At 43.3% G+C, this 14560-nt stretch overlaps 1 protein-coding gene across 4 annotated transcripts in view; it reads left to right on the forward strand.

Annotated features, from left to right (window-relative positions):
- The window catches only part of flncb (filamin C, gamma b (actin binding protein 280)), a 55684-nt gene that overhangs the window by 29575 nt on the left and 11549 nt on the right, over positions 1-14560 (forward strand). For 2 of the 4 annotated variants that reach the window (XM_034163855.1, XM_034163858.1), the window contains 18 exons: positions 73-190; positions 546-808; positions 1614-2211; positions 2405-2578; positions 2976-3138; positions 3225-3385; positions 4341-4508; positions 4595-4718; positions 4793-4949; positions 6462-6651; positions 6744-6767; positions 7094-7341; positions 8740-8823; positions 12317-12410; positions 13289-13429; positions 13586-13714; positions 13900-14073; positions 14180-14341. In XM_034163855.1, coding sequence (XP_034019746.1) covers positions 73-190; positions 546-808; positions 1614-2211; positions 2405-2578; positions 2976-3138; positions 3225-3385; positions 4341-4508; positions 4595-4718; positions 4793-4949; positions 6462-6651; positions 6744-6767; positions 7094-7341; positions 8740-8823; positions 12317-12410; positions 13289-13429; positions 13586-13714; positions 13900-14073; positions 14180-14341 — 3172 coding nt within the window. The remainder of the gene's footprint in view (positions 1-72; positions 191-545; positions 809-1613; positions 2212-2404; positions 2579-2975; positions 3139-3224; positions 3386-4340; positions 4509-4594; positions 4719-4792; positions 4950-6461; positions 6652-6743; positions 6768-7093; positions 7342-8739; positions 8824-12316; positions 12411-13288; positions 13430-13585; positions 13715-13899; positions 14074-14179; positions 14342-14560) is intronic. The other 2 variants (XM_034163856.1, XM_034163859.1) reach the window with 1 other exon arrangement.

Consider the following 14560-nt stretch of genomic DNA (forward strand, 5'->3'; position numbering starts at 1 on the left):
ACTTTGTCATGTTGCATCTCGTGTGTTTGTTTGACAAAGCAGCGTGTTACACCTACACTGTGTCGTTGGCAGGGAAGCGTGTCCATCACTGTGTGCCACGGCGGAGATGCCATTCCCAAAAGTCCATTCAGCATCACCGTGGCCCCCCCACTGGACCTCAGCAAGGTCAAGGTCCACGGTCTGAACAACAGTGAGTCCAAGTCCAGTTTTTACTTGAACCACAAGCAAGAACAAGTCTGACAATGATTCAGAGTGCTGTTGGGTACCATCAAATAATATAAAGAGGTTAGAATCAGTGGACCCTTGGACCAGTGGACCCTCTCCTACCATAAGTTAGCATGCTAATGCTAGAGCATTAGCACAAATATCCCAACATTTCCATCTGAGACTTTGGCGAAAATGAGTCGACTTTGGGGTTTTGTCTTCTTGAAGATAAGTGTTGGAAGCTTTGACCTGGTGGCGCTAAATGTCAGAACAGTAGCCTTCACCTTAACTGTTTTCCGTTGATTTGTTTATAACGTCTCGTATGTTTGTGTGACTGGAAGAGGTGGATGTTGGGAAGGATCAGGAGTTCACTGTCGGCACCCGTGGCGCTGGAGGTCAAGGTAAAGTGGATGTGAAGATCATGTCCCCGTCCCGCCGACCAATCCCCTGCAAGCTGGAGTCTAGCACAGCTAATGACATGCACACGGTGAAGTACATCCCCCCGGAGGAGGGGCCTTACAGAGTCGACATTGACTACGATGAAAACCCGATCCCTAGCAGCCCGTTCACCGTGGAGGCCATCATGCCACCAGACCCATCAAAGGTCACACAAATTCATCACAAAACAATATCAGAAAATGTTTTCATCTTTTCCAAGTTTGAGTATAAGTGCTTTGCAAAAAATGAATTTAGCATGACTGTTTAGAAATAAAAATTAATTATATATAACAACTAGAGCTTTTGGTGAAATTCTATTGTATCTGCATTAATGGTGAAAGTCCACCAGGTGAAGATATTGCTCCATTTCAAGGACCTTGAGTACAGGCTGCTGTGGGACACAATGACAACCAACCTGTTACTTATAGTATTAGATTTAAAAAAATATATATTTTTTGAAACAAAAATCATCAATATTTCAAGATTTTGCAATAAAGTTGTAAATTTACAACAAAAAGTAAAAAAATAAAAAAAAGATTAGAAGATGTAATTTGGTGAGAAAAAGCTGCATTTTTAAAATTAAAATTAAGTCATAAAAGAATTCAAACATTTCTGAAAATAAAAGCCTCTGTGTTTTATTTCATTAAAAAAATAAATAAGTAAAATCTATAATTAGAAGAAATTCAGATTACAAAAGAAACGTTTTTCCCCTGGAATATTCTATAATAAAATATAATAATCACTACATGGTTTATGAATAATAATTTCATTTAAAAAAATCTATATTTTTTTCCCTAAAATCAAAAAACTGTTTCACAAATGAGTCCAAAATTTTCAGGAAAGGGTTATGGTTTTTGTTGTTTTTCCTCCCACTTTTCACCTGAAAATGTTTACATTTTAAATGTTCTCAGAATGTTCTTCATTGTGAGCTGTTCAGAAAAGTTAATATCTCCTTATCTTCTGGGTTCCAGGTGCGTGCCTATGGTCCAGGTCTTCAAGGCGGCCTGGTGGGTAAACCCGCCCCCTTTGCCATCGACACAAAAGGAGCTGGGACCGGTGGTCTGGGTCTGACGGTGGAGGGGCCCTGCGAGGCCAAGATTGAATGTCAGGACAATGGGGACGGATCTTGTTCCGTGTCCTACCTGCCCACAGAGTCCGGAGAGTACTCCATCAACATCATGTTCGCCGACCAGCACATCCCCGGCTCGCCCTTTAAGGCCACAGTCCAGTCAGTCTTTGACCCCAGTAAGGTCACGGCCAGCGGTCCCGGCCTGGACCACGGAAAGGTCAGCGAGGCCAGCTCCTTCACGGTGGACTGCTCCAAAGCCGGAGAAGCTGACCTCACGATTGAGATCATCTCAGACTCTGGAGCCAAAGCTGAAGTCCACATCCAAAACAACGGCGACGGGACCTACTCCATCACCTACATCCCACCGTTTCCCGGCACCTACACCATCACCATCAAATACGGGGGGCACGCTGTGCCCAAATTCCCTGCTCGTGTACAGGTGGACGCGGCTGTCGATACCAGTGGTGTGAAAGTCACCGGACCCGGAGTGGAACCCCGAGGTGAGGGTGTGTTCACATGGTAAACGCTGGACAAAATATCGATTCAAATCATTTACATGTAAAGACCATTCAGCTGTCGCTCAGTGCTGCCTTCTGCTGGGTAAAACTGATAACTGCAATATTACAAAAACTGTCAGGTTTAACAGCGTTTCTTCCTGTTAATTGAGACACGCCCCTTTTTCCACATCCACAGGTGTCTTGCGTGAGGTCGCGACATACTTCACCGTAGACAGTCGCGCTCAGCAGAAGAGCAGCAGCGGCCACGTGAAGGCGCGTATCGTCAGCCCGTCGGGCGCCAACATGGACGCCTACATCAGCAATAATGGAGACGGGACCTCCAGGGTGGAGTACACGCCCTTTGAGGACGGTGAGCTTCTCTGCAGCATGAAGTGGGACCTTCTTCTCCTTTTGACACTTTGTGCTGAAAACTGCTTCAGGTTTTTGTTTCCAACAAAAAGTGAAATCAGTTGAAGACCTCGAAACATCAACGTAACATTAGTAATAAATTAGGCTTTCACAGAGTGGGATGAAGGGATTCAGCGGGACGACCCGCTTCACGTTCCGGCCTGGACGCTGCAGAAAAGCATCATGGGAAGCGAAAACGTTCACAGTGTTTAAATTAATAAGAACAAAAACTCATTACATACTCATGCTAATGTGTTGATTTCATCCCATTCAATTTTACAGGTGGGTCAGAAGAAAAAGGGCGAAGCTAGGATGTTGTATTTTAAGCTTTGGCTGAAGTTGAATTTTCCTCTCTGCAGGTTTACATCTGGTTGACGTGTCATACAATGAGGTGTCGGTGCCAAAGAGCCCGTTTCGGGTGTTGGTGACCGAGGGTTGCGACCCCGGGCGGGTGCAAGCGTACGGTCCGGGTCTGGAGGAAGGACTCGTGAACAAACCGAACCGCTTCACCGTGGAGACCAGGTGCTTTCACTTCACATAAGGAGGGCAGATCAAACCGGATCACTGCAGTTTGTCCGCTTCTTACTTCCCGTCATCCTCTTCTTCAGGGGTGCCGGTACCGGCGGTCTTGGTCTCGCTATTGAGGGTCCATCGGAGGCCAAGATGTCATGTAAGGACAACAAGGACGGCAGCTGCAGTGTGGAGTACATCCCCTTCACTCCTGGAGAGTACGACGTCAACATCACGTTCGGAGGCCTGCCCATCCCAGGTGACCCTCAGGGGGCGGAGCCACCGCGCCACCAAGACATCTGTGTGTTTCACCTCAATCTGCACAAGCTGTTGACCTTTGAACTTTGATCAACAGCTGCCAGGTGCCTCGATATCAGAGCTGAAACAAAACAACAGGAAAATAATAACTTAAATTTTCATCATTAATGGGTTTTGTTAGAAGTAATTTTCTGACTTTCCAAATGTTACAAAGTATAAACGATCTTAGCTTCAGTTTTGTTCCTCAGTTTAGATCTTTGATCACCTGCCTTTTTTTGCTCCGCCCACATCAAGTAAAGCTCCTGGTTGGCTAAAGGCACCTGACTTTAAACCCCAAATATAAAAACAGAAATTTTTGGTGAATTTCCAAATTTCCAATGGTCCTTGAACTAAAAATGTCCATCATGAAAAATATCAAAATCTGAGCTTAAAATAGCAACTTAAAAAAAAATAAAAAATCAAAATCACTTTGTCTTACATCTTGGACTTAAATGAACTCAGCATAAAATGTTTATCTTATCCATATTCTGTAAAAATAAATAAATAGAAGTATAAAAAAAAAAATTTAAATCTCTAGTCCTCAGCTGTGAAGCTAAACAGTCACATGACAAAAAGTTAGTGAATAACTGACATAACAGAGAGGATTCAGAGACAAAAATAAATAAACAACCCAGAAACAGACACAGTATATCTTCGGAGCATCTTTGGGCACTTGGAAAAATGTATAAACAAATTCCAACTTTTCTCAGTTTTTGTAAATTAAATTCTCAACAAAAATTCAACGTTTTTTTTTTCTTCTATTAATTCTGACATTATAACTGTTACTCTACACAAAAATATTGCTGTTTCCAGGAAAAAAAATTAAAAAGTAGTTAGTTGGTTCTACAGGATCAGTCTTTGTTGTCTCTGTATGATTAATAAACCTGTTAAACTCAGTCTGCCTGTGTGTGCTGCAGCGAGTCCGTTCCGTGTTCCGGTCCGAGAGCTGGTGGATCCCAGTAAAGTGAAGTGTTCTGGTCCTGGACTGGGAACCGGAGTCCGCGTCCACGTCCCACAGACCTTCACCGTCGACACGAGCAAGGCCGGAGTGGCGGCCCTGGAGGTCCTGCTGTACGGGCCTACAGGTGAGAACAGGTTTACACGCAGCTGGGCTCAAATCCTGAACTCGAGACCCAAAAAAGGATTAAAAATGAAACTTCTTCTGGTCCAGGTGTGGCCGAGCCAGTCGGTGTAACAGACAACGCAGATGGTACTCACACGGTGAACTACACGCCGGTCAGCGACGGGCCGTACACGGTGTGTGTGAAGTATGCTGACCAGGAAGTCCCTCGCAGGTCAGTCCAGAACACACAAGCCCAGAGGATCCCTCACCAATCCCGCTCTCAATGTTCAAACCGCGTCCTTTCAGTCCTTTTAAGATCAAGACCCTGCCGGCTCATGATGCCAGTAAGGTCCGGGCCAGCGGTCCAGGTCTAAATGCGTCCGGCGTTCCAGCCAGCATCCCCGTTGAGTTCACCATCGACGCCCGGGACGCCGGTGAGGGACTCCTGACTGTTCAGATCCTGGTGAGTGATGCTGGCAGTCCTGTAACGGTTCTGCTTCCTGTCCTTGTGTCCACCACCAACATATCAACGCAGAAATAAAACCAGATGGTAACCCGGAACCAGACGTTTGATCTTTGACCTTTTACTGTATTCAGTTGTGGTCATAACTTGGTCCAAACCCAAATGTCCTCCACAGTCATTTATGGTGAGGTGTGCTCTATAGGGTAAGGTCAAAGGTCAGGTTTTGAGCTGCCTCCTGTGGCTGATCTGTCAGGTGAGCTTGTCTTTGACAGGACGTCTTCCTGTGGGGATTTGTTGCTGTTGCTTGCAGGATCCGGACGGGTACCAGCGCGAGGTGTCTGTGTTTGTGGAGGACTGGGGCAGGAGGGTGTGGCAGAGGCACATAACAAAGGGAACCATCCCCTTCAGTATTCTTAAGAACCGCTGCGTAAGGCTGCGCTCGCCGCCGCCGTCATCACTGACCTCCATCCACCTAACCCGAGTGCTTCACCATGACGACCAGCATCGGCGCCACTGCTGGAAAACAAATGAGATTCTAGAAACGCTTTGAAAAATCTCGCAGTATTTACATTTGTTCATAATGTTTGGAAGGGAAAAAAGGAGTCACATGACGAGCGACGAGTCTGAATTTCTCAAGAAAAGTGACAAAATATTTTACAAACAAAAGTCAAAGATCCAAATTTTATGGAGACAAAAATCCAAATCTCATGGAGGGGAAATCCTAATCTCATGTGGGGAAAAATATCCTAATCATGTGGAGGAAAAGAAATAATCCTAATATCAATATGGGGAAAAATCCTAATCTAATGGATGGAATCGTAATATCATGGAGGAAAAAAATCATAATCTCACAGAGGAAAGAGTATTAATCTCATGTTATCAAAAATATTAATCTCATGTAGGGACAAATCCCAATTTCTTGTGGTGAAGAATATCCTAATCTCACAGAGAAAAAGAAATCTTAATCTCATGGAGGAAAAAAATCATAATCTCATGGAGGGGAAAAATTCCTAATTTCATTAAGGGGCAGGGTGGGGGGGTGGTGGGGGGTGGATCCGAATTTCATAGAGGGAAAAACAATCGATCTCATGGAGGGAAACATGTTCCTAATCCCATGGAGGAAAAATATAATCTTTTGGAAGGAAAAAAAAAATCTTAATCTCATGGGTATGAAGTTAGAACGACTGAAGAAAGTTCTCACTGTTCTCAGGATTCTTTTTCTTCTCATAATATTAAGTTGTGTTTTGTGACTTTATTTTGTAAATCTCGTATTTTTCCCGCGGTGACCCTGACGCTCCATTCTTAACCTGCCGCTGTCTGTCCATAGTTCTACTGCGATTTATTGAGTCTCATCATGTGTGGCTGTGTGAGTTGAATCATACTTCAGGAGATTTACCAGAACATAGTAGAACATGGCCTGTAGGGTACGTTAGGGCCGAGAGCACAGATGGCAGCAGTTGACGTTTGTGTCTACCCAAAAACACGACTCATTTCCTGGCCATATTCTCCCAGGATCCCGAAGGAAAACCCAAGAAGGCAAATATCCGGGACAACAGGGACGGGACGTACACGGTGTCCTATGTTCCAGACTTGACGGGCCGCTACACCATCACTATCAAATACGGAGGAGACGAGATTCCCTACTCGCCATACCGTATTCACGCTGTCCCCACTGGAGACGCCAGCAAGTGTCTCGTCACAGGTCCGCCCTCAGCATTTTGCCAAAAAAAGGCAAGATTATCTGCAGATGTTTGATGTCTCACATTCTTAAATTTTCTTCTTCTGTCCCTACAGTTTCGATTGGAGGACATGGACCAGGTGAGTAACTCCCCAAACCTGCAGTTTTATATCAGAACCACTCACAAAGCCGTCATTGTTCCAAGATCAGGTTCTGCTAGTTCTTGCTTCTGAACAGGAACCACAGACTTCTATTCTTGGCTGCTCCATTCAGATTTACAAACCAAATTGGAAGTGGAAGTGAAGAACATCTGCAATGAGAGTGTGTTGTTCTGTTCAGCTAAAAAAAACAACTGCAAAGTAATAATTTGTATAAACGGGTTGGTCTTAAGAAGGTCTTGGTGCACTGTACTTGGTCTTTGATTGGATGGATTCCTCATCTCCTGATCAGTTGTTGCCTTTGACAGGGTCCGGCCTCGGTCCCACCATTCAGATCGGGGAGGAGACCGTCATTACTGTAGATGCAAAGGCTGCTGGGAAAGGCAAAGTGACGTGCAAAGTCTCGAATCCTGAAGGAGCAGAACTGGACGTGGACGTGGTGGAGAACGCAGATGGAACCTTTGACATCTATTACACAGCTCCAGAACCCGGAAAGTATGTCATCACCATCCGGTTTGGTGGAGAACAAATTCCCAACAGCCCCTTCCACGTGGTGGTGAGTCCTGCAGGCCGATTCCAGAGGACTGCTGCTTCGACGTGTTTTACAGAAATTTACAAACGATAACGTGTTGGTTTGCTCGAGTTCAACATGTTGTGTCTGTAACGTCATATCGATTTGTTCTTCGTTAGTGACAAAAGTAGAAATATATAAAATAATCTCAGTCATTATTTATTTTCTTCTGTGTCTTCTACTTCTTTTCACTTTTTGAAAGTTTATTTGGGAAATTTTCCTAAAAAAAAGAATAGATTAATAAGGTTTTGACATTTAACTAGCAGCGTTAGCACAAAAGTCTCACCGTCTGCTAACAAGTAAGTGAAAGTCAAAACCAACAAGCAAGATCAGCACTCGCAAGTCCATAATACAGACTGACAAGTCCAACTCGGCAGCAACAAATCCCACTTAAAATCCCAAGTACTGAACAGCAAGTCCAGTTAAAATCCAAATCATCACCACTACATCAAGACCAACAAGTCTTATTTTGAGACCGAGTCCAACTGAAAATCAAGCCACAAGTCAAGATCATCAACTACAAGTTTAAGATCAACATGTCTAATTCAAGATTAACAAATTTCAAGATCATTAAATAACAGTTCTGACCCCCTAGGAACACTAGCAATTTGAAGATCAGACCCAAATTAAGGCTTAAGTTCAAGACCTAGAATTTCTGTGTCTATGCCCAATTTCGGATCAGCGTAAGAAGTTCAAAATAAAGACCAAATATAAAACCAGCAAGTCCCAAATTGGTGTTAAGTAATCCTAAATCAAGACCAAGTCCTAAATTAAGTCAATTAAGTTCACTTCAAGGTCAGCAAATCCCAAGTCAAGACAAGCAAAGTCACAATTCCTGACTCCAGACCACGTCCCAAGTCTAGTCCCGCATTACGACCAATGGGCTTCAAGTATTGATGCCTTATGTCAAGACAGCAAAGTTCAAATTAGTCCCACTTCTGGAAGGTTTGATCCAAAACTAACCCCATACGAGTACTAGTCAGTCCTGCATCAGTACCAGTAAGTCCCACAGCAAATCCAAAATGAAGATAACTTATCCAAAGTCAAGATCAGTAAGATTCCAGCAGCAGTTCTGTCGTTTGACGTACAGTTTTCTCGTGCTAGCTTGTGAGCAAATATATTCATGTTAGCATTTGTGTCATAAACGTTAGCTTGCTATCATGTCACCCATGCATGCTAACCTGCTAAATGGCACATGCTAAATATTAACTTGTGAATGAAATCTGGTTGATGTCTAGAAGAAAATTTAAATTTCAAGAAAAATCTGACAAATTTAAAGGGGAAAGAGTGAAAATGAAAGTGTTGAGTTCTTGTTTTGTTAGTAAAACCAGATCCAGGATGATGTGTTTGCATGCTGAAGCTTGTTCCTTCCCTTCCTGTTAGGCCGGCGAAACCGTCCCAATAATCCAGGAACCATGTGACCAGCTTGAGTCCTCCATCCCTTATGTGGGCGTCGACCCTCAATGGGTATAAATTTCACTCGCTGAACTTTTTCTCTTCATTACTGCTGCGTTCCAGACTTCAGGATCCATACTAACCCAGATCCAGATTTAGTGCCTTCACTCTGCATCCTGGTTTCATAAAGTCTGACGTCATCCACAAGTCTTTCTGAAAGGATCACAAACATTATTTATTTATTTTTAATTCTAACATTTTGGAGAGATGGTGGCCTGGAGGATAGAGGAACAGTTTTTGACCAGAGGATCCCTGGTTCAATTCCCTGTCAGGCAGGAAACACACCAACACGCCCTTGAGCAAGGCCCTTAATCCCCATTTTGCGTGTAGTTTGCAGTGCAGCATTGTCAGAGTGTGATGTCACTGTAAAGAGCTTTAAGCGTCTGCATCACCGACGCAATTCGTAACACTGCTCCAATGTGTTGGAGCAGTGTGTGTTGAAAGGGTAGTTGTAAAACAGCTAACTGATCATCTGCACTTCCTCCAAACCATCAACATGTCTATTAGACCCCATTCCTACCAGGCTGCTCAAGGAAGCCCTACCATTATTTAATGCTTTGATCTTAAATATGATCAATCTATCTTTATTAGTTGGCTATGTACCACAGGCTTTTAAGGTGGCAGTAATTAAACCATTACTTAAAAAGCCATCACTTGACCCAGCTATCTTAGCTAATTATAGGCCAATCTCCAACCTTCTTTTTCTCTCAAAAATTCTTGAAAGGGTAGTCGTAAAATAGCTAACTGATCATCTGCAGAGGAATGGTCTATTTGAAGAGTTTCAGTCAGGTTTTAGAATTCATCATAGTACAGAAACAGCATTAGTGAAGGTTACAAATGATCTTATGGCCTCGGACAGTCGGCTCATCTCTGTGCTTGTTCTGTTAGACCTCAGTGCTGCTTTTGATACTGTTGACCATAAAATGTTATTACAGAGATTAGAGCATGCCATAGGTATTAAAGGCACTGCGCTGCAGTGGTTTGAATCATATTTGTCTAATAGATTACAATTTGTTCATGTAAATGGGGAATCTTCTTCACAGACTAAAGTTAATTATGGAGTTCCACAAGGTTCTGTGCTAGGACCAATTTTATTCACTTTATACATGCTTCCCTTAGGCAGTATTATTAGACGGTATTGCTTAAATTTTCATTGTTACGCAGATGATACCCAGCTTTATCTATCCATGAAGCCAGAGGACACACACCAATTAGCTAAACTGCAGGATTGTCTTACAGACATAAAGACATGGATGACCTCTAATTTCCTGCTTTTAAACTCAGATAAAACTGAAGTTATTGTACTTGGCCCCACAAATCTTAGAAACATGGTGTCTAACCAGATCCTTACTCTGGATGGCATTACCCTGACCTCTAGTAATACTGTGAGAAATCTTGGAGTCATTTTTGATCAGGATATGTCATTCAAAGCGCATATTAAACAAATATGTAGGACTGCTTTTTTGCATTTATGCAATATCTCTAAAATCAGAAAGGTCTTGTCTCAGAGTGATGCTGAAAAACTAATTCATGCATTTATTTCCTCTAGGCTGGACTATTGTAATTCATTATTATCAGGTTGTCCTTAAAGTTCCCTAAAAAGCCTTCAGTTAATTCAAAATGCTGCAGCTAGAGTACTGACGGGGACTAGAAGGAGAGAGCATATCTCACCCATATTGGCCTCTCTTCATTGGCTTCCTGTTAATTCTAGAATAAAATTTAAAATTCTTCTTCTTACTTATAAGGTTTTGAATAATCAGGTCCCATCTTATCTTAGGGACCTCGTAGTACCATATCACCCCAATAGAGCGCTTCGCTCTCAGACTGCAGGCTTACTTGTAGTTCCTAGGGTTTGTAAGAGTAGAATGGGAGGCAGAGCCTTCAGCTTTCAGGCTCCTCTCCTGTGGAACCAGCTCCCAATTCAGATCAGGGAGACAGACACCCTCTCTACTTTTAAGATTAGGCTTAAAACTTTCCTTTTTGCTAAAGCTTATAGTTAGGGCTGGATCAGGTGACCCTGAACCATCCCTTAGTTATGCTGCTATAGACGTAGACTGCTGGGGGGTTCCCATGATGCACTGTTTCTTTCTCTTTTTGCTCTATATGCACCACTCTGCATTTAATCATTAGTGATCGATCTCTGCTCCCCTCCACAGCATGTCTTTTTCCTGGTTCTCTCCCTCAGCCCCAACCAGTCCCAGCAGAAGACTGCCCCTCCCTGAGCCTGGTTCTGCTGGAGGTTTCTTCCTGTTAAAAGGGAGTTTTTCCTTCCCACTGTAGCCAAGTGCTTGCTCACAGGGGGTCGTTTTGACCGTTGGGGTTTTACATAATTATTGTATGGCCTTGCCTTACAATATAAAGCGCCTTGGGGCAACTGTTTGTTGTGATTTGGCGCTATATAAAAAAATTGATTGATTGATTGATGTGATTCGTAACTCAGCTCCGATGCAATTCGTAACTCTTTGCCAACGCAGTTCCTAAGTCTGCACCAACGTGATTTGTAACTCTATGCCAACGCAATTTGTAGCTCTGTGCCACTGAGATTCTTGACTTTTCTCCAACGTGATTCGTAACTCTGTGCCAACGCAGTTCCTAAATCTGCACCAACGTGATTTGTAACTCTGCCAACGCAATTCGTAGCTCTGTGCCAATGAGATTCTTGACTTTGCTCCAACGTGATTCGTAACTTTCGTGCCAACGCAATTTGTAAGTCTGGACCAACGTGATTTGTAACTCTATGCCAGGGGTGGGCAACTTGTTCGAGAAAGGGCCAAGAGGGTGCAGGTTTTCTTTGCAGCCACTGACTCCAGCAGGTGATTTTACTGAGTAACTCTGCTCCACCGTGATTGATAACTTTGCTCCAGCATAATTCGTAACTGTGCCAACTCAATTGGTAACGCTGCACCAACGCATTTTGGAACTGTGCTCCAACACGATTCGTAACTCTGTGCCAACTTGATTTGTAACTCTGCTCCAGTGCGATTGATAACTCTGTTCCGATGCGATTGATAACTCTGTTCCGATGCGATTGATAACTCTGCTCCAGTGCGATTGATAACTTTGCTCCGATGTGATTCGTAACTGCAGCAACTCGATTGGTAACGTTGCTCCAACGCAAATTCGAACTCTGCTCCAACACGATTCGTAACTCTGCAACACTCTCAACTTTTAAACATTTTCACGTCGTTTCTTCTGTGGATGGCAATGACCGCAGCAAAATGACAAATGGATCACAGTGACGAGGACAAATCCAGAATTATTTTAGTTGTGAGCAAACGCTGCAGAGATGAGGCTCCTCCCTGTCACCTGACCGCAGCTCGACTCTGTTTACTAACACTTACTCACTCAAAGGTCACGTGAGGTCGACTACACTGACGTAGAGCATTCTCACGTCGTGCTGCAGCCGGCCCATCATGATCCCTGCTGCTCTGCCTTCTGTTATCTGCATGATATTCCACAATGCATATAGTGAGAATGATGCCCCTCCCCTCTGGCCCTGGTCTAGGCCACTGATGGTCCCATCAGCCCTGTGGATGGATTGGAGCTCCGCCCCTTCAGCCTGGTCATTCCCTTCACTGTGCAGAAAGGCGAGATCACAGGTGAGAAAAATGTGCTTCCTGGCGTTATTGTCTTTATTTCACATTTGGCGCTTCAGCACGATGACGGGATTCTCATTTTGTCTTGAAGTGATTTTCCACACGAACGTTAAATTTTACACATAAATAAGGACTGTGGTTTGAATCTGGCAGATCAATATTTTCCTCATGTTAATCCCAGTATAAACAAAATCAAATCTGACAGAATTTGTCTGTGTTTTTCCATGATGGAGACAAGATCTAAATTCACTGAAGTGATTCTGAAGAAAACATGTGACCACAATGTCACCGTCACAGAAATCTGTGAAGAAGCTTTCTGTGAACTGATTTTTTTTTACATTTTTCTGAATTTGTTTACTCCAGTTTTATTGAGTAAAAATCTTGAATTTTGGTGACAGATCCAAGGGGCGGAGTTAGAAAACTTTGAACTTTTTTGTGGTTTCTTGATGCAGGTTACTTTGTATTTTGAGTATTAAAAAGAAGTCAGCAGGCTCCAGTTTGTGTGCATTTTGCACCAGACATGTGGAACAGTCTGTCTGTTGATGTTAGAAAATCCAGTTCTGTAGCATCTTTAAAGGAGAACCTAAAAAACATTGTTTTCTACTGCTTATATTTACAATATTTTGTTTGTTTTGGCTTCCTGTTTTTAATCCATCCACACAGTTGTTATATTTTATGTATTTTTAAAAGTAACATTTTAATTAGGCACATTCTGTCTTGAAAGTGTTTTTTTTTTATTAAAATAATTATTATTATGAAATAAGATTTTTTTTCTCTTTAATGTTGACTTTAAATGTTTTTGCATTTCACTTTGATTCATTGCATGTTGCAGCTCCACAAACACAGGAATAAATAATGTGTGTTTGCGTTTGCTTGTTCAGGTGAAGTGCGAATGCCGTCCGGTCAAACCGCGCATCCTCACATCACTGATAACAAGGACGGCACGGTCACTGTGAAGTATTCGCCAACAGAAAGAGGTCTACACGAGATGGACATTAAATATGATGGCAGCCACATCCCAGGCAAACATACTGTTTGTTTTTATGTCCTTCCTTTAGAGCATCATATCGTTTGCAAACAGCTTAACATCATCTTCCTGTTGATGACTTTTACACTCAGATCATCTCATTGGAAGATATAAACTATATCTTTGAGATTTATTTTTTCCTGTTTGACAGGAAGTCCACTGCAGTTCTACGTTGATGCCATTAACAGTGGTCATGTGACGGCGTACGGTCCTGGTTTGAGTCACAGCATCGTGAACAAATCTGCCACCTTCACTGTTATCACCAAAGATGCTGGTGAAGGTATCGTTTCCAAACATATAGAAACCCCTCTGATGATGACGTCCAGTCACACTTTATGATGTCATTAAGAAAAACTGAGCAACGGACATCTTTGTTTGTTCGGGCCTCTTGAGTTTAATTTGTGAGTGTTGCTGTTTGAAGCTTCCAGTCCACTTGTTCCATCTCCAGTCTTCTGGGCTCTGCAGGTGGCTTGTCTTTGGCTGTTGAGGGTCCGTCTAAAGCAGAGATCAGCTGTAAGGACAACAAAGATGGGACATGCACCGTCTCCTACCTGCCCACCGCTCCTGGAGACTACAACATCATTGTTAAGTTTGACGACAAGCACATCCCTGGCAGCCCGTTCACCGCAAAGATCACTGGTATGCCACGCCGCCCCCATGTATCAACACCACGTCCTTTACTCAAACCCTCACAAAGTACGGATCTTCAGAGTTTTTACCTGCTGTATGTTTGTCTGATGTCCAGGTGATGACTTGTTGAGGATGTCGCAGCTGAACGTTGGCACAGCAACAGATGTTTCCTTGAAGATCACTGAGACAGACCTGAGCAGTTTGACTGCGCGCATCAGGACGCCGTCTGGCAGTGAGGAGCCGTGTGTGCTGAAGAGGCTTCCTAATCACCACATCGGTCAGTCCACGTGTCCAGCCTCAGGGCTGGACCAAGTTCTTCTCTGAGCTCGATAGCTAGCTATCAAAAACACCACTGGCTGAATGTAGATAACCTCTGTGTAGCTCAAAAAGGTCACACCAGGGTCAGGGTTCGGCTCACATTAAAGTTTGATGTGGAGAATTTTATGTGGACTGGTTTTGAATTTGTTTCACAAATGGTGCAGGTGGAGATGACACC

Source organism: Thalassophryne amazonica, chromosome 22 (assembly GCF_902500255.1).
Source record: "Thalassophryne amazonica chromosome 22, fThaAma1.1, whole genome shotgun sequence".
Lineage (NCBI taxonomy): Eukaryota > Metazoa > Chordata > Actinopteri > Batrachoidiformes > Batrachoididae > Thalassophryne > Thalassophryne amazonica.